This window comes from Chinchilla lanigera, unplaced genomic scaffold, assembly GCF_000276665.1.
Source record: "Chinchilla lanigera isolate Chin_1 unplaced genomic scaffold, ChiLan1.0 scaffold00131, whole genome shotgun sequence".
Taxonomy (NCBI): domain Eukaryota; kingdom Metazoa; phylum Chordata; class Mammalia; order Rodentia; family Chinchillidae; genus Chinchilla; species Chinchilla lanigera.
The window spans coordinates 2,369,588-2,384,398 of record NW_004955532.1 but is presented as its reverse complement, the minus strand read 5'-3'; the positions used below and the strand labels follow the sequence as shown (position 1 = coordinate 2,384,398).

The following is a 14,811-nucleotide window of genomic DNA, read 5'->3' as shown; positions in this document are numbered from 1 at the left end:
CTCTCTCTCTCTCTCTCTCTCTCTCTCTCTCTCTCTCTCTCTCACACACACACACACACACACACACACACACACACACACACACGGCCCCAGAATAACTGGTTCCATCTTAGGGTTGAGGGCAGAGACTCCCAACGTAGCTCTGCTGAAGACCCCACCCCTGGCTGAGTTCACGCCCCTGGCATGTGTCCTCAGGCAGGACTCACTGGCTGGGCTCCAAGGCAGGAAAACATGCGCACCTGGAACATACCGGCCCCCGCCCTGCCATGACACAGCCAGGGACACACCCCTGCCCAGATATGCAGTCACTCCAGCCTTTGGAGACCAGCGCAGCCTTTCCACACCCAGATACACATCAGCCCCAGAGCTCCCACGCCCACACAGGGGAGCTGCGGAGGTTCTGCCAAGCAGTCTGCTGTCCTCCCAGACGTTCTAGCCTAACCAGCTAGCTACCCACATGCTCCCAGAGCATGAGGGTGTGAACCAAGGTCTGGACCCCAGAAGGCAGGTCACCTCAAAATTCTGCCTCCAGCTGCGCAGGCAGGATTCCAGAGAGGCCACAGTGTAGCCAGGGTATGTGTGGAGAAGTGCTTTACAACCGTAGTGTGTCAGAGTTGTGTGGCCCCTTCTCACGCGTGATCCTCGGGCCCTGACCTTCGCAGGGCCACCCCGACTGTGGGGTCCGGCTTCTTTGTCTGCCGCCAGCTCCTGCCCGTGTCTTCTTGCCTCAGAGGCAGTACCTGGCACTGTATTTCAGGCTGTCATCTCTGCCTGCAGTGCTTTCCCTTGCCTCCTGCCTTTGGCCAGCACTCAGCTCAGGAGCAGGCAGACCCTGACTTCCACATGACCCTGTGCTTTTGTGGCTTTGGGTCATAGTTATCCTGAGTGCCACTTTCCCCAGCCAGTGTAGGCAGAACCCACGATTTTATTTTCTCAGGGTCCTAAGGCCCAGCAATGATTAGACCAAAATCTGAGGCCTGGGGTTATGTTCTGTTAAGAAGGAGGAAGGACCAGCAGTCCCTTCCTCAGGAAGCTGGCCAGTCCCTGCCCCACTACCCTGGGGAAGAAGCCCAGGGTCTCCAAGCTTCTTCGCCAGGCGGAAGCTCTTGTGCAGATTTTGGCCAGCTCAGTTGCCCTAACTCCAGTCATTTAAGGGTACGATGTGGCCAAACCCCCCAGTGCAGACCCCTCATTGGTGAAAGGAGCACAGAACCCTGGGGAGGAGCAAGCTATACGTAAGACCTCGGGGCCTCGCGGGGCTCCCTTGCCAAGGCGGGGTCTGGAGTGCTAGCTGAGTACTCTGCCCTTCAGTGGGAGCTTATGTTTGTGGGAAGTGAGCCTTGCCTTTGTCTTCAGAGGCCACTGTCTGCTCCTGACTCTCAGCTGGGAGAAACAGAGTCTCAGCTGGTTCTGACCTCTTGCCATCAACCGCCCGGTAACCGATGCAGACTGCCTGCCGCTGCCCCGGCGCATGGCCGGCTACCTCCGACAGTACCCCTCCCAGCTCTGACTGGGCCTGCTACTTCGCCCAGCCTCGTGCAGCCACATTCCAGGACCTGTGTACATCTGGTAGCCGGACCAGGGTGGGAATCTGGCCTGTGTGGGAAGGGGCTTGTTTCAGCTCCTAAGTCCTAGCCAGCATAGTCCTAGGTCCTACTGACTGACGTAACCTATCTGGGTATGGGGAAGCAACTTGCAACCTCAGGTTTCCTATAGTAATCTTGGGGCCTCCCTAGCAGACCCTCCTATCCCTCCTATGGCTCAGTCAGGACCAGTGTCATCTGGTTAGCCCATCTCAACCAGGAGAGCACAAATGCAGGGCCACTTTGCAGTGGTTTGTGGCATTGTGGTGGGGATGCTAGAAATGCTTACAGGAAGGATCTGTTTGGGGTAGATCCAAAAAGAAGAGAAGAGATTACTTAACCTTCAGTAAGTGGAAACAGTCAAGGAGGGTTCTCTAGAAATGGGGTACGCATTGGAGCCTCTTCTCATTGCAGTCCTCCCGCTTTTAGATCTAGTCCTTTGCTGGCTGTGGAGCAGATTGGGCAGCGGCTCCTGTGGGCCCAGAGCCTAGAGCTGTCAGAGCCAGCCATGCAGCCTTTCCCTGCCGGGGTCTTCCTGGAAGAGGTGCCAGCGGAGACCCCTATCCAACCAGAGAGTGAGCCAAAGGTGCTGGACCCTGAAGAGGATCTGCTGTGCATAGCCAAGACTTTCTCCTACCTTAGAGAATCTGGTAAGTGTGTGAGAGGAGACAGGTCTTGTCCTGGGAGATCTGCTGGCGGGAGCTTACCTTTGTCTGCTGAGTCTGACTTGGGAGACATGGCCCTCACTTTCTGGGAGAGTGTGCTGGGAAAGGTGCAGCCCACTCCTTTGCACTGTGAAGGGAAAGGCACGGTACTGACGTGCCCTGGGTTGCTGCCCCCAGCGGATTTCCAGTGTGACCAGTCCTTGGCCCTTTCTTCACCCGCCTAGGCTGGTACTGGGGCTCCATTACAGCCAGTGAGGCCCGGCAGCACCTGCAGAAGATGCCAGAGGGCACGTTCCTGGTACGAGACAGCACCCACCCCAGCTACCTGTTCACGCTCTCAGTCAAAACCACCCGTGGCCCCACCAACGTGCGCATCGAGTATGCTGACTCCAGCTTCCGCCTGGACTCCAACTGCTTGTCTCGGCCTCGTATCCTGGCCTTCCCGGATGTGGTCAGCCTTGTGCAGCACTACGTGGCCTCCTGTGCTGCGGACACCCGAAGCGACAGCCCTGATCCTGCTCCTGCCCCAGCCCTGCCTGTGCCTAAGGAAGATGCTCCTGGTGACCCAGCACTGCCTGCCCCTGCCGCCACTGCTGTACACCTGAAACTGGTGCAGCCCTTCGTGCGCAGGAGCAGTGCCCGCAGCCTGCAGCACCTGTGCCGCCTTGCCATCAACCGCCTGGTAACCGACGTGGACTGCCTGCCGCTGCCCCGGCGCATGGCCGACTACCTCCGACAGTACCCCTTCCAGCTCTGACTGGGCCTGCTACTTCGCCCAGCCTCGTGCAGCCACATTCCGGGGGGGACACAGGCTCCTGCTGGACTCGGGCCCCTGCTGTCCCCCGTGCAGTCCTCATGGTGCCTACATGCATCTGGTAGCTGGACCAGGAAGAGCTAAGAAGGAGAAGGCAGGGGGAGGAGGGGAGGTGTCACGCAGTTTGTGGCTCCATTGTTGTGAGCCGTGTGTCAGAGGACAGGGAGACAGGCAGGACCTTGTCTCACCCTGCTGGGTAGGCCTAGGCCTTCACTCACCTGCCTGCCCCAGCCTTCTGAACTGTGTAGACTTTCCCAGCCCTGGTTTCTCAGTCCGTGAGGTGGGGCAGGCCCCCTACCTCCAGCCAGCCTCAGCTGCTAGGAACATGGCCAGGGGAACTGAGGTTGACAGTGACAGCCCTCTTGTTGAGCAGTGGGCCAGGCTGGGGGACACAGTTATACAGTATTTATTTATTTATTCAGCTTGGGGTTGGTCTGAGGTGATCCACCCCACCTCTCTGCCCTGAGCCCAGGGTTGTCCAGAGATAACTGTTGACTTCTCGGTTCTTCCCTGTGGAGGCTCCATCCTGAGATGTTACTGGACCCAAGGCAGGCCTGGGTGTCTTAGCGCTGCCTCACCTGCGTGTGAACATGTGTACTCGCTTCTGGCCCCAGCACTGTTCAAGGGGGCGGATGAATGGACAAGAAATTGGAGCCAGAGCCTCAGTCCCCAGCAGAGCCTGGAGCTCACGCCTTGGGGGACTGGGCTGGAGCTGCACGGCACTGCCCTCGCTGTCCCACAGGCCTGGAGAGCGGAGTGCTGTGTCGGAGGGGACACCGCACCCAGGAAGATGCCTGCGTGTGCCAGGGGGAGACGTACGTAGCTGATAAGACTTTATGGAATAATTATTGTAACACAGAAACCAGTTTGGTAGTCTTTTCTTCTTCCACTGATTTTTCTGTAATAATAATAAAATTACACCTTTCATTTATAGAGCCTGTAATGGGCCTCTTCTGAGTTCTGTGCAGTTTGTCCCTTCGGGCCTATTGTCGTGAGCCCCCATTTCACGTGCAGGCCAGCCAAGGCCGGGGACCTTCTGTGTCTGAGCAGTCCCTGCAGAGGGATACACGGAGGGGTAGAAGAGACAATTCTCTCATTCCCCCTTGTTCGGCTGGGGAAAATGAGAGACAGGAAGTAAAGCCCATGGGGCTGCCGACCAGGTCACTACAAGCCCTTGCGGAGTGGATGGGGAAGGGAGGTGCAGAGGAGCCCAGAGGCTGGACTGTGTAAGCAGGAAGTGCCCATTCAGAATGGCGTGGGGAAGGCCAGTGGGGTTTGCTGTGGCCCACCCTGGAGCAGTGATTCCTCAGAAGAGGGAGCCAGCAGGCCCAGAACTCAGGGCCAGGCTTGTAGACAGAAGGTACAGGGAATGCAAAGGCACTGAGGCACGACTGGGGGCCTGGCTTCCTGACACAAGGAGACCTGGGGCAGAGGGGTGTCCAGGTTCTGACCTGGAACCTTCAGCTCTCACTCAGGGTTTTATGCGCCAGAAATGGGTGGAAGAGCAATTAAAATGAAAATATCCTCCGGTGTTTGATGACTTTGGAACCCTTAGGCTGCTGGGCCTCCACTATGTCCCAAAATTTTCTGTACCTTGGCGCTGAGATCCTCTCAGAAAAGCTCCTTTGAACTTTGTTCATAGCCTTCAGCCCTTATATTCTAGACAGTTCTAATGTGTCTGTCCTGTTAGCCCTTAGACCATTAGAAGTTACAGATTAGTGATAAATTAGCAAACTAGGGGGCCAAGAGAATCCCCTCATAAGCCAAGGAGCAGCAGCTTAGGTTTCATGGTACTGTTTAGGCCAGGCAGAAAAGTCACACTGAAATGAAGAAAATATTTCTCTACAAAGCAATACCTGGACAAAAAGATGCCTAAGTGCCATTCTGACATTCACCTTGGTGAGCACACGTAAGAACTGTTCTACACCACGCATATGGGGAGCGTTGGGTGGTTTTTCTTCCAACAGACAGACATTTGGACACTGCATGTATGCACCTGTAGCCATGCTCCCAGAAATATCCCTTTCCATTAAGAACCACCTCCTTTAAAGGCAGGGGATGGGGCTCAGCGGCAAAGCACTTGCCTAGTATGAGTGAGGCCCTGGGTTTGATCCCCTGTACCACCAAAAAAACTGAATAAAATTGAAAGAAGAACCTCTTAAAGCTCACAGCTAATGGATGGTTACTAGAGAGCAGCTTTGGCTCATCTTTCCTTAAGCCTTTTGATTCAGATTCAAAACTTCAGCACAAACCAGATCAGTGTTACTTTATGTTAGAATTTATTGCCATGTATTACTTTTTATAAATTTCTATAGATTATAAATCCGTTTTTTGTTTTTTTTTATGTAATTGGCCTAAAGCTACAAACATGGGCTTGTCCTCAGTACGTTTTCGAATAACTCTGTAATAGGGAAATGGTTCTGTGCACGTTCTTGCCAATACTTGTGTATGTACAGAAGGGAGGGACTGGCTATTTTTCTACAAAGTAATTGTTGATTTCTAATTTTCTAATGTGCCTTGGATATGTGCCAAACAATGGAAAAGAAATAGTAAACTTTATGATTCTTTTTTTTTTTGTCTTTTTGAGACAGGGTCTCACTATGCAGTTCAGGCTGGCCTTGAGCTCACTTTGTAGCCCAGGCTGGTCTTGAACTCGTAAGGATCCTCCTGCCTCAGCCTCCCAAGTGCTGGGATTACAGGCGTGCGCCACCGCGCCCAGCCCTAAACTTTATGATTCTTAAAAAAAAAAAAAAGTTACAGATTAGAAGAGGCAGATGTGCTGGTGGATTGAGAGCAGGAAGGGATAAGAAGTGAAGTATGGAGGAAGCAGGAAAAAGATGATCAGCAAGAACTGTGGAGGCATAGGAGCTCGGGAGCACAGACCTGGTCACAGCAAAGAGCAGCGATCCCTGGGTAAGAGTGAGTCAGGGGTGGGCAAGGGAGGCAGGGCTCTACTTACTGGAATGACGTCCTGGCTCGGGTCCAGCCTGGCCCCTCCCCTGTTGCTGGTGACAGCTTGGACCCTTGGCTGGCTGTAGGGCCCAACTCAGGCCCTTGCTCCAGGACACCACGGCCCCTCCCAGGAGCGCCCCCAGTTTCTCAGCCCTGCACCCTGGATCTCAGCCCCATTGTGGCTCCCCGAGTGCGTCAGATGCCCCCCTGTCAGCTCCACCTGAGATCTGCGTCACTAGCAGGCAGGGAGTGGACTAGAGGGTCCCGCGGCAGGCTGTTCCCGCCTGGTGCTGTGGGGAGACAGAAGCCGTGTGGCACGAGGAAGCACAGCAAGCCTCGTAGTCCACAGGGGGCAGCTCAGGGGCTGCCAGGCGCGAGAACAGGGAGAGGACTTTGCACTTCACATGTCACTCACCACATGCAGAGGAGTCCAGATGCTACCCACACCCTGTAGAGGAGAAACTGAGGCTCAGAGGGGCACGGGGCTGGGTGAGGCTGCTCAGGGCAGAACTCACCTTAATGCCATCTGCCCCTGGACGGAAATGAGGTGTGAGAACAGGCAGCTTCTACGCAAGCTGCTCTTGGGCGCTATTCCCTGTACCCCCTGCCTGCTGGGCTCTGGAGCCACTGGCCTGGCAAACAGGGTGCTGTCCTCTTCACCTCCACCCCCGCACAAGCCAGGGTCCTGCTCTTTCCTCGGGACCAGCTACCCACTTATTTTGACTCCCCACATTTTTCTGGTTCAGTCCTTGTTTCCCCATCAACGGAGAAAACAATGCCTGTCTGGAACAGTCAGTAGGAGACATGTCACCGGCCCCAACCCAGGGCTGACACCTAGCCTAACAGGTACTGAAAACCTGGCCAGCACAACCAGCTAGTAAAAGGGGCGCACCTAGCAGGCACCAGCTGGGGAAAAGGGAACAAGCCAGCTGGTCGGTGCCCGGGACCCTGTCAGCACGCAGCACCTTGATGACCCATCACCAACCAGGCCCATGAGCAGCGCACAAGCTCCTCCGACACCAGCTGGGCCGGACTCCATCTCAGCCCTGGAGTGCACGGCAGGGAATAAGACACAAACGCGCACACGGGACAGGTTTGGACCGTGTGAAGAAAGCAAAGCAGGGAGCAGGGAGAGAGGGCTTCAGGTGTGGGGACACCCCTGCAGCTGAGAGGGTCGGCGAAGGTGCCGAGCAGGATGGCAGAGAACCCAGAGAACGGAGCAAAGAGCAGGCGCTGGCCATTCAGGCAACGTGGAGAAGAGATATTGCAAAGGGGAGGAACCTCAGGCAGGGCAGGGGCTCTGAGGCAGAAGCAAACCTGGAGGCCGGAGCACTGTGGGAAGGCAGGAGGGGACAGCTGTGTTATCCCAGCACGGTGGAGTCCTCTTCTGAGTCTAGTGGGGTTTCTGCTTCTGACATTATCTCTAAGGGATGTGCCTAACAGCTTGGAGGGGAGGTAGCCCCATAAGACCTGGAGACAGGAGGCCAGGGAAAAGGGTTGTGAGGTAGGGGATTTGGTGGGGTGGGTGCAGTGGGAACAGGAGGAAAAAAGGGTGGGCACTCAGGCATTGAGTTCTCACTACAGCCCTGAGCACCAGCATGGGCTGTCTGAATTACAGCCTAAGAGAGAAGACTCAGAGAGGGGTGGTGGGTAGGCAGCTTAGGGTGACACCACTTGTGAAAGGCAGAGTCAGACTGTGATTCCAGCCAGGGCTTGGTCTACTAAAACTTCAGGACCCACAAGATTCAGAGGGCATGCAGAACAGTAGGGACACTCTGGAGGCCTTGCCAAAGTGGGGAGGGGCTAGGCCCTGGGCCCTGGAGGATGCCACCAGGCCTCAGGGCAGTGGTATCCTCCCTCTACTCACAGCTCTCCCTCCAAAAGGCCTTGAGGATGGAGATGCTGCTGAGCTGTCCGTGTGTTCTCGTCCATGGAGTTTAACTGGCCAGCCTCTTGCTGGGGCACTTTACCCAGCATCACCAAGTGACCCAGTAGTACTTGGAGGACTGGAACCCCACACCCTGGCCAGGCATTCAGTCTGCAAGCTGAAGCTAGGTATGGCGGCCTGCCCCTGGAGATCAGGATACTTGGGAGGCTGAGGTGGGAGAACTGCTTGAGCCCCTGAGTTCAAGACCAGTTTGAAGCTGGGCGTGGTGGTATACACCTGTAATTTCAGCAGTCTGGGAGGCTGAGGCAGGAATATCTAAAAATTTGAGCCCAGCCTGGACAACTTAACAAATTAACAAGACTGTGTCTCAAAGGGAGTGGGGTCAGATAATCTGCTGACCAAGCAGATCTTGCCAGGCCGAGGTCTGGACACGGGTCTGAATAGGGCTAGGGCCATGGCCGGGCTGGCTCCACTGTCACAGTGAGGCAGGAGCATGGGGCCTGCGGCCTGGAATAAGGCCTCATCGAGAAGGCAGGAAGGTGGGAGTCCATGCATAGGGCATGCTGCTTTGGGGCCTCATAAAGGCCCTCTTCCTCCGGAGCCTGCGGAGGCTCTTTTACACCAACCTGTTAGACGAGTTTTTTTTTGTTGTTTTTTTTTTTTTTTTTTTGGTTTTTCTCCGGTACCGGGAACCGAACTCACGACCTTGCGCTTGCCAGGCAGGCGCTTTTGCCGCTGAGCTAAATCCCCAGCCCCATGTTAGATGAGTTTTAATCTAAGGCAAGTTTGAGCTTTGCCATTCAGTGGGGCTACACAGCCAGCCCAGCAGGGGTCACTCCAGTGGTCACTCTTAGGCAGCAGGCCATGTCTGAGACAGAGACAGAAGAGGCCCCTGGAGGTTTGATTCTGGCCAAATTGCAGACCAGCAGGCGGTGAAGAGCGCTTGGCAGGCTTTGGGGAGGTGCAGAGAAAATGGAAGCTGATACTCATGGTGAGTCCGAGGACATGCAGAGGTACAGCACAGGGGGAGGCCAAAGTTATTTCCTCAGTGGGGAGGCAGCTGTTTTCACGACACAGGCCTGGTGGAAGCAGGCAGGGCCCCTCTGAGGAGGCCGCCTCAGGGCTGAGGACCTTGGGACCCCCGACTCCCCCAGACAGTCCTCCACAGGACCCTCCATCCTCACAGCCCGGTGCGGGGAATGTCCTGGCAGCAGAGGCACGGTGACGGTGTGGCTAACAGGGCGTAGTACCCAGCAAATGCTCTCCAGGGGCAAAGTCCGACTCCAGGGACTCTATCCTCATCCAGCACCCATGAGCCAGACTGCCTGTTGCCAGAGCTGGACTTCTTCCCCAGGGGTACGGCTTTCACTCCGACCAAGTTAGGCGAAGCTGTGTTCCCAGTGCCTCTAGGCCCTACCCTGTACGGCCCCCAGGAAGTGCTTCCCGTTCCCTGCCCCCTGACCCCCACCCCTGAGCACATCACAGCACTGTGTGTGTTGACCTTTCCAGGGTGGACATTCCTTTGTTTTTCCTCAGCGCCTTTGGTGGAAGGCTGTGTAGGAGGAGGGGCCAGGTGATTAGGTCCTCAGGAAACTTTCTCCCCAAGACGGAGTGGAGCACTCCAGGAGACTGGGAAGTGAAGGCTTATTCAGCAGGAGATGGGCCCCCAGGGCAGTGGGCAGGAGTGCGCAACAGGAGGGGCCTCCATGGCCGAGTCCACTGCTAACCCGGCCTGAGGGTGTCTGTGGGTCTCAGCAGGCAACCTGGGCGTGTGGAAGGGGAGAGAAGGCCTGGAATGGGCACCCCACCCCCACCCTGGTGAGGTGTTTTCTCCAGAAAAGAGTTACAGCAGCTGTGGCTGGAGGCCTCTTCCCAGGAAGACCAGAGTGCCTCTTCCAAGAACTCGGAGGAGGGTGACAGGAGGGAGAGCGGGGGAGTTAATTTTAAACCAAACAGCCTTCAACGCTTCTCAGGAACTGAGTTGCTCAACGTGATCTGACAGGTCCCAGCGGGTGGGCAGGCCGGGTGCCAGCTCAGAGGTGGTGGGGTGGAGGACACATCCCGGAGGGGAGGCCTGGTGACCTTGAGGGAGTCGGGGCCCTGTCCTTGCCCACCCACTGGAGTCTGTCGCTTCCTGGTCGCACTCACCCAGCCCAGCTTGCTGGGAGGTGTGAAGGGGTGTGATTTACTCAGCTGTAAGCAGGTGAAGTAAAATTATAGTAGGATTGATAACGCAGGTGTCCTGTCCTTCCAACGGCCTTAAGCCTGACTGTCCCGTGCCCTTCCCTGCTCAGAACCTGCCCCGACTGCCCCCCAGCCTGTCCCTCTAGAGGTATTCTGATGGAAGCCCGCTCTGAGGCCCGGGTGGGGTCGGGGCCAGTTCTCCCTGGGATGAGACCCTAGGTACTCGGCCAGTGAGGTAGGAAGGTAGAGAGCAGCAAGCTGGGGAATCTCTGGCCCAGGAGAGACGCCTTTGTGCAGAGGAAGAACTCGTGGGCCCGTCCCCGTAGCTGACTGGGACCAAGGCGCCTCCGCTTCACTGACCTGTCTCCAACCTCACTGCGGCCACCCCTCCTGGCCACCCGCCTGGGCCCACATCCCAGCTTCTGGTCCACAAAGTGCCTTTCCTACAGAAGCCCATCCTGGGCCCCACCCCTGCCCCTGCCCCAGCTGCCCTGTGAGACCCCGGCAGCCTGGGAGGGGCGAGGCCTCGGTTCTAGGAAAGAATCCTGAGCACATGCTGCCAGGAGCTGCAGTTCTTGGAACCGGCACTGGCAGGCAAGGGGACGCTTCCTGGAATCTGCTGGCATTCTGGGGACAGAGCCACTCTGAGCACAGCCAGTGGCTGGGGTGGGGGAATGGGGTGCTGAGGGCTCGGCTCGGGTGCTCACCTCCAGGAAGCCCTCCCTGACTGCAAGTGCCTCCTCAGACTCCCCCTCTTAGGGCTCGGGCTGCTGGGCTGGGCACTGTTGCTGGGCACTCTTAGAGCTCCTACAGGGAGGACGTAGGCCTGACATAGGCCTGTACGGTGCCAGTGTCCAGCTTGAGACAGAATAGAAACCCAGAGATGGGTGTGGATCGGTGAAAATGGGGCACGTGTGCGTGTAGGCGTCAGTGCGGGTGTGGAAACGCGGGTAGAAGGGGTGTTAGGCACAGTGCACAGTGGGCAGTGAGCAGCGGCGTGCTGGGTCAAGGGTGAGCAGGAGGGGGCCAAGGCGGGCGGCGGGCGGGGCCTGCCCTCCTACCCTCCCTTGCTGGCAGGCGGGCAGCCTCAGGCTCCTGACACCCCTCAGACCAGCTTCGTCCTCGCCTTCACAAGCCTGTCCCCCACAGGGGAACAGGCCTCTGCTTCAGCAGCAAGCCACCCGCACACTCCTGGGTCCGTCACCCAGCCGTGCAGCCTTGAGCCGGGCGCCTGGGTTTCCACCTTGGAGAGCGGAGAGGAGAGGCTACAGGCGGGTGGGCACTCCTCCCAGTCCTGTCTCCTGGGAAGGCTGTGGAGGGTACGACCCGGGCCCGGGGCTGGGTTGGGGTCCCTGCACTTCAAGGGAGCATCCGTGAGGACCCCAGGGTCAGCACTGTCAAGGCAGGGACCTTGAAGTCTGGCTGAGAGACGGGGATTGCAGCTCAGGCTCAGCGCGGAGGGAAGTAAGGGCCGCTTCTCCGGCTGGGATGGTCTTCCGCAGCCTTTTAACCACTCCACACCTGTTACCTCGAGAATGGAGAACCACCCCGGTGGTGGGCAGGGACTGAGCCCTCCACTCATGTCCTTAGGTCACTCCTTGTCCCCACGGAGCACAGCTCCAAACCTGCTGCTCACCCACCCCATGTAACAGAGAGGAAACTGGTGGCTTTTCTCAGGGACCGGTCCTAGGATGGAAGGGCTGAGCAGGGCCCAGGGTGGCCGTGAAGTGGGGCCGTGGCGTGGGGCCTTGGGGCTGTGGGCCTCCAGCCTTTCAGGGAAGGCAGCAGAGGTGGCCCAGGGACAGAGTTCATCACTGCGTGCACTTTGGGGCATCCAGTTCTCTGCGGTACTTGAGGCGCTGGCCCGAGTAGAAAGGCTTTGTCTCCTAGAGCCCTTGATGCCTGCCCCAGTCAGGCGCTGCCAACCTGGGGCACACAGAACCTGGGTAGCTGAGTGGCTGACAGTTCCGGAGCCAGCTCACCTGTACCATGAACAAGCCATGACCACCTCTGCAACTCAGTCCGGGCCTCTGGAGGGATGATGTCATCACTTACCTTACGGAGTTATTGTGAGGAATAAATTGTGGAATTCACAATATATTTTTCTCAGGGCTGGGGATTTAGCTCAGCAGCATAGCACTTGCCTGGCAAGCGCAACGTTGTGAGTTCAATTCCCGGTACCGAAAAAAAAAACAAAAAAACAAAAAACAAAATATATTTTTCTCCTTGGGATTGCCTCTCTGGGTCCTGTTCTACCCCTCCAGCTCCACCTACACCAGGAACACTTTCTCTGGCTCCTTTTACAACAAGAAGGGCTGGGGATAGGTCTGCTTTTTATTCCCTTGGAGGACAAGCCCTGGTGTTTGTCGAGTGGGAAAAGCACAAATGAAAGTCCTCATGCCAGAATATAAATACTGAAAAATCATACACTACATACCACTGCTCTCTTTAATGTATGGTTGGCAGAGGCCCAAAGTCAGTAGATATCACAGATGACTGAATTTAGTGATCACTGCTCATGTCAGGTGACCAGCAACGGGCCTGAGGGTTAAATGAAAGGATGAAGACATGCCTCATTCAGAAGTTATTTTGTGTTTATTCTGTAATACTAATTGTTCTTGCCTTTATTCCAATAAAATGATTATGTTGTTATAATCAAAATTTTTGCATAATTATTGTTTTCTTGGCAGTAATGATTTACAAAATTAAAATAATATACTATATTTTTAAAAGCATAAAAATAGGTTAAATAAAACATGAAAAACGTATTTAAAATTACTCCCAATATTTTTTCTTTGGTTTTGTTTTGTCTTTTGTTTGTTTGTTTTTGCAGTGTTGGGGATCAAACACAGGGCACTTGGCGTGCTGTCCCACTGAGCTGCCTCAGTCCTTTTTTTGGAGACAGGGTCTCACCACACTGCCCAGGCTACCTTTAAACTTGCAGTCCCCCTGCCTTGGCTCCCAAAGTAGCTGGAATTACAGGTGTATGCCCCCATATCTTGCTCCAAAAGTTTTGTTTCTTAATAATCAAAATAGGGCTAAGGATAAGGCTTAGTAATAGAGTATTTACCTAGCATGTACAAGGTCTGAGTTTCATCCCCAGCACCAGAAAACAAAAATCAAAATTATCTAGGAGCTGGGGATTTAGCTCAGCGGCACAGCGCCTGCCTGGCAAGTGCGAGGTTGTGAGTTCAATTCCTGGTACCGGAAAACAAACAAAAAAAAATTATCTAGTAAAAGTGAGGTGAAATAAACTACATGTCATGGTAAATTAATGTCAAATTTAAATTAAAACTATTTAAAAACTGAAATTTTACTTAACGTTATGGGTTTTGGTGGGGATTTGTTTGTTTTCTTTTTTGGTGTGTGAGACAGGGTCTCACTATGCAGTTCAGTCTGGCCTTGAATTCACTTATGTAGCCCAAGGGGCTGGGGATTTAGCTCAGCGGCAAAGTGCCTGCCTGGCAAGCGCGAGATTGTGAGTTCAATTCTTGGTACCAGAACTAAAAAAAAAAACAACAACTTATGTAGCCCAGGCTGGCCTCGAGCTCATGGCAATTCTCCTGCCTCAGCTCCTGAGCACTGGGATTACAGGTGTGCGCTGCCATGCCTGGCCATGGTTTGTTTTTTTGAGACAGGATCTTCTTATGTACCCCAGGTTGACCTTGAACTCAAGGTGATCCTGCTGCCCTAGCCTCCTGACTATTGGGATTACAGGCATGCACCACCACACCTGGCCTTAATTTTATTTAACTTTCAATTATTTTATTTTATTTTTTTGCCATGCTGGAGATCAAATCTAAGATTGCACACTTGCTGGGCAAGTGCTGTATCCCTCAGCTACACCTCTAGCCCAGACCTTTTTTTTTTTTTGAGAAAGGGTCTCACTATGCAGTTCATACTGGCCTTGAGCTCATTTTGTAGCCCACGCTGGCCTTGAACTCACAATAATCCTCCTGCCTCAGCCTCCTGACTGCTGGGATTATAGGTGTGTGCCACCATGCCCAGCTTTAGCCCAGAATTTTTAAAGTGATGGCAAACCATTTTCATGGAAGTCTTCCCAGTCCATGGTCATACTCCCAGTGGTGTCCACTGTGCAGTCAACAGCAGCACAATCTGCTTGCATATTCCAGGGCCTGAACAGTGTTGTCACGAGGGTGGGCATTTGTGTTTGTCTCACACTGTGCCAGCCAGGAGTGTCACACGTGGGTGAAGGTGACACCTACGTGTTCTTTAGTGAACTTGTTGAAAATAGAACCTTCACATGTCTTGAGATACATTCTAGATAACATGCCCATGAAGATTAGAAGAAGGTGGTAACAATTTCCAACAAATAATATTGGAATAATTTTGAAGAAAAAAGCCCAATGTCTAATGTGTACCTCACATCAGCCACCACCATAACTTCTTAGATGGATTAAATATTTGTATGTTAAGAACAAGACCCTAGGCAGCTGTCATGGTGCACACCTGTAATCCCAGCACTCTGGGAGGCTGAGGCAGGAGGACTGTAAGTTTGATCCCAGCCTGGGCAATTTAGTGAGATTTTGTCTCAAAATAAATAATAAAAAAGGCCAGAAACGTAGTTAGGTGCAAAGGCCCTGGGTTTGATCCTCAGCACAATCAATCAGTAGGGCTGGGGATGTAGCTCAGTGTGAAGGGCCTGTGTTCAAGTACTGCACAGAGAGAGAAAGGTGAGAGGAGAGGAGAGGAGAGGAGAGGAGA

General features: G+C 54.5%; 1 protein-coding gene across 2 annotated transcripts in view; it reads left to right on the top strand.

The window, feature by feature from the left end:
* The window catches only part of Cish (cytokine inducible SH2-containing protein), a 5,621-nt gene extending 1,602 nt beyond the window's left edge, over positions 1–4,019 (top strand). Inside the window, exons 1-3 of one of the 2 annotated variants that reach the window (XM_013507639.1) lie at positions 58–1,569; positions 2,013–2,233; positions 2,473–4,019. In XM_013507639.1, the coding sequence (XP_013363093.1) occupies positions 2,092–2,233; positions 2,473–3,005 (675 nt within the window). In that variant the 5' untranslated portion in view covers positions 58–1,569; positions 2,013–2,091 and the 3' untranslated portion in view covers positions 3,006–4,019. Of the gene's footprint in view, positions 1–57; positions 1,570–2,012; positions 2,234–2,472 lie in introns of those variants that run through there. The other variant, XM_005410305.2, reaches the window with a different exon arrangement.
* The last annotated feature ends 10,792 nt before the right edge of the window (positions 4,020–14,811 follow it).